Here is an 8,462-nt window from a genome sequence, read left to right on the forward strand (position 1 = left end):
TAATAATAAATAATACATTTTATTTGTAATGCACTTTACATTACAGGAAATCTCAAAGTGCTACAGGTTAAAAGTATAACATTCTCATTATAAAAAGGATTAAAAAAAGGAAAAAAAAACTGCTAAAAACAGAAAACATACATACACTAGGACTGCGCGCAGTACTGAACGGGCCCTCGCAGTACACGCGTGTCGGGGCATGCTGCCGTCGGGGTTTGTGCGTTACAGGGACCAGTCTATACCACCCCTATGAATTTCATTGCCTTAAGTCTTATGGTCTGGGCACAGTGGCATTTTTTAAATTAAACTGCCGCCAGAGCGCCACCTAGGGGCCGATCAATAAAACCTTCAAGGGTTATCCTCAGGAGGGCATTGACAATAAGTATACCAAGTTTGGTGTTAATCCGACCAACCGACTTGGAGATATAAAATACTTCAATTTAAAGAGCGCCACCTAGTGGTCATCGCCCAAAATTTTGCAGAGAGCCTCAGGGGCTCATGGGGAAGTAGTAACCTGAGTTTCATGTCATTCAGACACACCAATGTGGAGATATGCAACACTTTGTGTTTTGTGTTGAAAATAGCGCCACCTGCAGGAAGTTGTTATTTAATAACTTGAGTATTATTTGGGTTATCAAAATTCTTTTAATAACTTTTTGTCATGAGTGTCCATAGATGCTATGTGCAAAGTTTGGTGCAAAACAATGAAATTGCCTAGGAGGAGTTCGAAAAAGTAGGTTTGCGACATTTTGCGAATTTGCGAAAAATAACGGTAGGCGAAAATGGGAGTGGCCTATATCACGAGATTCAGCACAACTCAGTGAACGCGTGGATATAAGTTTTTTGAATGTGTGTGTTTTTTGAAAGTATGTGGGAGTTATTAGCCAAAATGCACTTTCCTTTATTATGTTCAGGCAGTGAAATATGCGATCATTTGGGAAGAAGAATAATAATAAAAATAATAAATAAACATTCGAAATACAATAGGGACCTCGCAGGTCGTTGCCTGCTCGGGCCCTAATAATCTAAAAACCATCTAGATGGGAGGAAGCAAAGGTTTTGCTAAAAAGGAATGTTTTTAGTCCTTTTTTAAAAGTCTCTATGGACTGTGGTGCCAAAGGCACTACAGCTGGGTAGCATTTAAAGTTTTTTACTGATACAAAAACACACGTTTCATTACTGATACAACGGAATGAAACTTTCATCTCGGAGACACGTTTTCACACTAATTTCCGGTTTCAGAAGTCAAAGAACGATTTCAATTCCAGTAAAAGTGTCTAAAATTGGCAAACTCAGGAACTAATTGATCAAAGAACAACTTACCAAAACTATGAATGTGACCAGCTAAACGCTTTAATTCAGTGCTAAGAAGAAACACAGAGCCTAACACACAGAGACAGACACTGTCTACCTCCAGACTCCAGAAAAACAGCAGGCCTCTCTTCTGAAAAGAAGCAGTATTACAACATTCTGGGAAAAACACTGAAATAGCTGCCATCTGCTGATGCAACTTCCTGCTCATCTCTGCACAACTTGCACTGTGTCCTAAAAATTGTTTGTTATTCACACTGAAAAAGGGACAAGATTTAAGGGTGATTCTGCTTTTATAAAACTCTTAAGTTTCTTAGTTTTAGTTGAATACTGTCAGCTACAATGGTCCAACAAGGGAAGAAAAGTAGTAAATTGTTGTATTGTGCTGTTGATGGACAATATTGTCCCACAATGCAATGTACAAAGGAAACAGAGAAGCTGCTCACAGCTGCAAAGATTCTGATGGATTGCAGATGGTGGTAAAACAAGAATACAAAACAATGTAACAAATAAATAAAAACTTAAACAACAGAATATTGAACTGTAGAAAAACTGTTTCTGACTCTCAGTAATGTTTTATTGGCATTCCAAAGCTGTGGTTTGATTGACATCTGGCACATACATAGTATATTGCATCATTTGTTTTTAGTGCAAAAGCACAAACCAAAAGCCAAACACTACTACTACTGCTTGCTGTCATGTAATTTGTTATATCCTACGGTTACTATTAGAGGCTGTGGCTCCATAGAGAGTGACCTAACAGTTATAAAAGTTATTTATTACCATTAACAGCAACAAGCCAATAAAGCAATATTTTAGTAGTTAAACAGCTATTAATGTTAAAGCACTAAAATACAGTGTTGTTGTTTCTACAGAAACTCAAGAAATCGTATCATCCAAGGAACATAGCCTGGGTATACCCAGACTGCCTTGCGCGCTCGAATTTCATTTCGAACCTCCATCCAGTCTGGAAACCAGAGAGGTTTCTTAGCCCTGTTTTAGGGATCCAATCACAGAGCGGGGAGGGACGGCAAGACGATGACGCGTACTACTCGGCACTTGGAAGCTTGTAGTTTTCTTACGGATCCAACATGGCTGCTGCAGACGCGAAACTCTCTTTAGCTGTAGATGGTGTTTTAAATAGTTTAGAGCCAAAGTTGAAAGGCGAAAGGTCTCTCGGCGGCTCCGCTGTCCCCCGGCTCGTAGCCAGATCACCGGTAGCGGGACTATTAGCACCGCTAGCGCCGCTACGAGCCGGCGGACAGCGGAGCCCCCAGAGACCCCCAGCAGCTCGTCTATTGCCCATAAAATCAGTGGATGTGTGTGGCAGAATGACATGAGGGGGAATAAAGCGTGAAAATAAATAATCTTGCAGAAAGCGAGAACTGGAGAAGCAAAGCAGCAGCAACACTCTCTCACAGACACACACACAACAAACATCCATTTCTGTTGCTCTACTACGTCATCTGGTATAACTGATCTGATTGGCTAAGAGCTACCTACAGACGCTTTGATAGACATTCTAAGCGTCCAATAAACGGCTCTGGAGGATCGTAAACCACACCTCCTCTACGGAGAAATGAACGGCTGGTTTCCAGACTAATCTCATTTGAGATTAATCTGGTGTTAGCCAGGCTACAAGGAACATGTCATAAGCCATGTCATGTTTCCTTTAGGGGGAAGAGTTGCCGTTGGGAAAGTCTCAGGCCACGCCCTCTCAAATGTCCGCTCACTCTTCATGTCTCCACTACAAAAAAGGCCCCAGAGGGATTTACGAGACTCCGGATGTAACGTATGGTTTTCAATCGTCGCGTAATCGATTAGCGACAGTTTCTACCGTGAACCGTGATCACATGCGATGGATTAAATACGGGAGACGCAACTGTGGCTGCCGTCGCTAACTGTGCACAGCGTCAGCAGCTGACCATAAACAAAGCAGCATGGCTAATTATGCACAGCGTCTCCGCTGATCATAAACATAGTGATTGTGAATTAACCTGCATCGCTAGCTGTGCACAGAGTGTCTGGTGCTTGTTGTAAACAAACAGAGATCGCTAAGTGAACTCCTCCTGCAGCAGCAGCACATACACACTGTACTGCTACAGAGCTAACTGTTAGCCTGTTAGCAATTTGCAGACTGGGCGCTAAGGGGTTGACATCCCCTCTGGCTCTGCAACTGGGAGAGACTGCTGCAGGAGGACTGTGCCGCTTCGACTTGTTCTGACTCTTCTTAATAAGCCCCTACGGCTCGTTAAGAAGAGTAAGAACGAGTCTCCAAAAGTCTCCAATAACACCAGAAAAAGTCGCTGGGTTTGTCGCCAGTTGCTTTTTTGAAAAATAGTTGCTAAGGGGGTCTGAAAAACTATGTGGTTAACAATGTGGCTAAGTTGGTAACACTGCTTCGCTGGCTTTTACAAAGGTTGTTGTGGCGTCAAGTACTATGTCACATCCTGCTTAGCGTTCTATCCAATCAGCAAGGTACTTTTTAAGGTACTGTATACAGTATTTATGTTGACTTAAGTAAACAGTTTCAACAAATCTACTTGTGACATGTCATATTTGGCTTTGGCTTTGACTGAACATTTGCTCTCACTTTGCGATAAAAAAAATATCGGGATATATATCGTATATCGATATTCAGCCTAAATATATCGGGATATGACTTTTGATCCATATCGCCCAGCCCTACTCTGATGTAATGTAAACAGTAGTCTTCCTGGGTGACATCACAGAAATCTTCTATCCCGATATACGTAATTTTATATCTTGATAATGTCATATATCATGATATAATTCAAGGAATAAATAGCCTTCAGGAAAAATAATAATCCATAAGCTTCTCATTTAGGTACGAATGCTTCCTTATTTGGCTGAGTCCAAGACTGCTTCCTTAACTTGTGCTTGCTCCATTTACTCCCATTAACAATGTGCCATTAATCTCTTAGCGTTATCACTTCATCACAGACTACAACAGTGAGTTATTCACATCATCTGACCCCTGATATGGTGCAAGCCAGTCAGCTGACAGTGAGACACAGAAAGGAGCAGATATACAACAGCATCACGACACCCATATTAGGGGTTTGCCATATCGTATCGTTCACGATAATATCGGTATATTTTTTTTTATGGTTAAAAAAAATGCATATCATGATATTGGCAACGTTCCTACTTCTTGATGTAGTGGTTAAAGTAGTTTTAATCACAAAAAGCTACTTACTCCCTGTCGCTAAACACATGCAGCTTTCAAAATAAGAGCACAGTGTGTTAAGAGAATCCACCACAGAATTTACAAGAAGACTGTCAAAATAAGATGCCTTAAATAAAACATACAAGAACCTTTATTCTCCTTTTACAAAATGTCATTAAAATATGCCCCCGGAACCCCTAAATGGTTATTTTTATTATTTGCTCATACTCAAGAGACAAGAGTACATTTTTTTGTATTTGGCAACTGTTGAGATTTGCACATTTTAGATTTTTAATTATTTATACAGACTAAAAAAAATCATATTTCCTATATCTTTTAAAGTATTTCCTAATATCGTCAAGAATATCGTTATCGCAAAAATAGCCTGAAATATCGTGATATTCTTTTAGGGCCATATCGCCCAGCCCTAATGCATATGTAATAAGTAGTCTAAAAAGATAACAAATAGTTTAAAGGTAAAAGATAAAGTGGTGATGGATGCAAATGATGTGTTATTAGGGTTGCTGTGGGAAAGAGATTATTATAAATATAATAATAATAATAATAATAATAATAAAGACTCAGTTGACCGCAATTTGCAATATAAAAATGCAAAAAGTCTTGTAATATCCTCCAGTAACACTTCAGGGTTGACATTTTCAATTTCCAGGAGTGCCCTATAAAAGGGTTAAATTCTTGAAATATTTAGTTTGGTTAAATTGACGTTTTTGTAAATGCAGTTTAGTGTTGAGTTGGATGAGTTGGCTGAAGTTTCCAGCAGCCTGTGACAGACCACCAGCAGAGCTGTCAGGGGATCAAAGAAAACCTTCAAAATACTGTGTTCAGTGTCTATATAAAGCTGGGCAATGCACTGGATGTGATGTTTTAACAGCCTGTCTGTCTATGCTTAAGGACCAGCAGCTGAATTTTATTGAAAAATGAGAACATTCTGTTCGTCAAGTCAATTTGAATTGGAAAGCAAGCAGAGCTACCTGCTCAGCCCACATTACTGGCTGCTCAACTCTGTTGCACAACGCTGTTTTTGTGGCACATCTGTAGGCCCCGCTGTCCCACCTTATGTGCTGATGTTGTGTTTACTTGTCTTGTAAACCGGTGGGGCGGCAAAGCACTGGGGAACAGTAAATATCACAAGGATGCTCGCCAGCATCTGTGGCTGAGGCTGCTGAGGCTCAGTGTAAAACATTCAAAAAAATAACTCATTGGATGAACTCAATTAAATTGTGGGCAGAATTTCCATCCAACAAATATATGTAGCCCAAACTCAAAACAAGTGCATCGATGCAATATAATGTATTTGAGTTAATGTAGCTCACTTTTTTTTTTTACATTTGGTCAAACTCAAATTAAAAACATACAGCAAGAAGTGTTCGTTCAACCTAAAAAAAAAAAAATTGTACTTAAGTACAGTACTTGAGTAAATGTACTTAGTTACATTCCACCACTGGTCATAACTGAGATGTACACTACCGGTCAAAAGTTTTAGAACACCCCAATTTTTCCAGTTTTTTATTGAAATTCAAGCAGTTCAAGTCAAATGAACAGCTTGAAAGGGTACAAAGGTAAGTGGTGAACTGCCAGAGGTAAATAAAAAAAGGTAAGCTTAACCAAAACTGAAAAATAATGTACATTTCAGAATTATACAAGGAGGCCTTTTTCAGGGAACAAGAAATGGGTTAACAACTTAACTCTATGGAGTCTTGGGCTATTTTGTCCATTTTTTAATTCTTTTCATGTCTTTGTAAGTCATTTTGTGTCTTTTTTTTGGTCATTTTGTGTCTTTTTTTTAGTCATTTTGTGTCTTTTGGTGTCTTTTTTTGTCATTTTGTGTCTTTCGGTGTCTTTTTTGGTCATTTTGTGTCTTTTTTTAGTCATTTTGTGTCTTTTTTTGTCATTTTGTGTCTTTTTTTAGTCATTTTGTGTCTTTTTTTGTCATTTTGTGTCTTTTTTTTGTCATTTTGTGTCTTTTTTTTGTCATTTTGTGTCTTTTGGTGTCTTTTTTTGTCATTTTGTGTCTTTTCTTAGTCCTTTAGTCCAACATAAAATGTGATTTTGAATCTTTTTTTTACTTCCAAAACACTATCATGCTCAATAAATAATTTCAAATGTTGCAAATGTGCATTAATTTCAGAGTACACTGAGACATTAAACTGCATCATTTTCAATTAAATTCTGCTTTTGACCAGTAGTGTAGGTGAAGGAACACATAAAAAAAAGCCACAGTCACGCCTCAAATCTGAACTGACCCCGCTCGCCAAAGTAAAGACAGCTGTTTGAATACAAACCATCAGAAACTAAACCGAAACTACCGTTTGCTTGTGCAGAAAATTCAACTCCAGCAGCTGTTTACCAACACTTCAGCTCCTACACACCTACACACTTACTTACACAAGGGCTGCTGTCATTTTGCAACACCGTTTGCAATAGCCCACATCACTAGGTATTTGAAAAATGAAAAGTTTACAGGGCGTTGCTTGACAGTAAATTCATAACTGAATAAACCATAAAACAGTGGCAAATGTCCAAGCGACATTCTGCAAGTGAACGCAGCACCAAACTTCCTTCAAATGTTGACATTTTGTAATAAGTGGCCGCCTGTTTTCTCTTTCTTCACTGTTCTTTTCATCAAAATATAGAAAGGAATGCGGCAGGAAATACAAAGAAACAACTTTAATACTATTTATTAAAATAAAAGCTGATTGAAGATGTGCAGCAGAACGAGAATGCACATTTTTACAGTTTTGTAAAGTGCTTTAAGTTGGGTTTTCCGACGTAAGTTTGCCGAAAAGCAAAACAACAATTACTGCAAATTTGAAGTATTTTGGCTTCACTTTTCCCTCCATAACCATGTGAGTTTATATATCCGAACACGCACGCGCTCAACTTTCCATAATGCTGTCAGTTAAAACAAATGGAAAAATTGAAATAAACAGTCAACTAAACACAACTTTTTCTTGCTGCTTCACTCACCCAGACTGTTTGTGGAGGAATCCATAATCCGAGGTGTAAAGTGTGTGAAGTTTCTTTAGTGGCAGCGCGTGGACTGAGGTGTGTTTTCCATGCTGAGAGGAGTGTCAGAAGTCACACTGTGGGGACTCTGAGTGTCAAACTAACAGCTTTAGCAGCACCCATACCGGTGTTGTGTCTGTACTGGTTTCCGAGCTAACTGGTGCCCCTACTGGTGTGTGTGCAGCTGTTTTTTTTGTGCCTCATTTAGCAGATTCGTCACATATTTAATAAACATATACAGTCATGGAAAAAATGATTAGACCACCCTTGTTTTTTCTTTGATTTCTTGTTCATTTAAATGCCTGGTACAACTAAAGGTACATTTGTTTGGATTAATATAATGATAACAATAAAAATAGCTGATAGGAGTTTAATTTAAGAGCTGATATCTAGACATAGATAGATAGATAGATAGATAGATAGATAGATAGATAGATAGATAGATAGATAGATAGATAGATAGATATACTTTATTTATCCCAAGATGGGAAATTACCGTGTAGCAGCAGCATTACACACAGAGACAATGACAACACAATTAAATAAAAAGAACAACCTAGGCATACGTCAAGCAATAAAATATAAAAATACAATAAAAATACAATAAAATATAAAGTGTCTAAAGAAGGAGTAGAATAGAATTCCAGTGCAGAATAAATATGAATATACAGTATAAAAATGTTGGTGCTATGAAACAAATAAGGTGCAATGAACAGTGTGCATGAAAACACATAAAGTGCAAAGTGCATAAAGTGCACATTTAACATGGTTTCATTGATAATGAAAAATTACCAAAAAATACACGAAATGACCAAAAATAAATGTAAAAATGACCAAAAAACAAACAAACACAAAATGACCAAAAAAACTGTAAAAGTGACAAAAAAAGACACAAATTGACAAAAAATAACTGTAAAAGTGACAAAAAATGACA

The 8,462-nt window shown here is 38.1% G+C and overlaps 1 protein-coding gene across 1 annotated transcript in view; it reads right to left on the reverse strand.

Moving 5' to 3' along the window:
- Nucleotides 1-7,730, reverse strand: part of eml3 (EMAP like 3) — a 110,711-nt gene extending 102,981 nt beyond the window's left edge. Inside the window, 1 exon segment of the mRNA XM_059354200.1 lies at nt 7,490-7,730. Coding sequence (XP_059210183.1) covers nt 7,490-7,514 — 25 coding nt within the window. The 5' untranslated portion in view covers nt 7,515-7,730.
- Between the last annotated feature and the right edge of the window lie 732 nt (nt 7,731-8,462).

This window comes from Centropristis striata, chromosome 17 (assembly GCF_030273125.1).
Source record: "Centropristis striata isolate RG_2023a ecotype Rhode Island chromosome 17, C.striata_1.0, whole genome shotgun sequence".
Classification (NCBI taxonomy): domain Eukaryota; kingdom Metazoa; phylum Chordata; class Actinopteri; order Perciformes; family Serranidae; genus Centropristis; species Centropristis striata.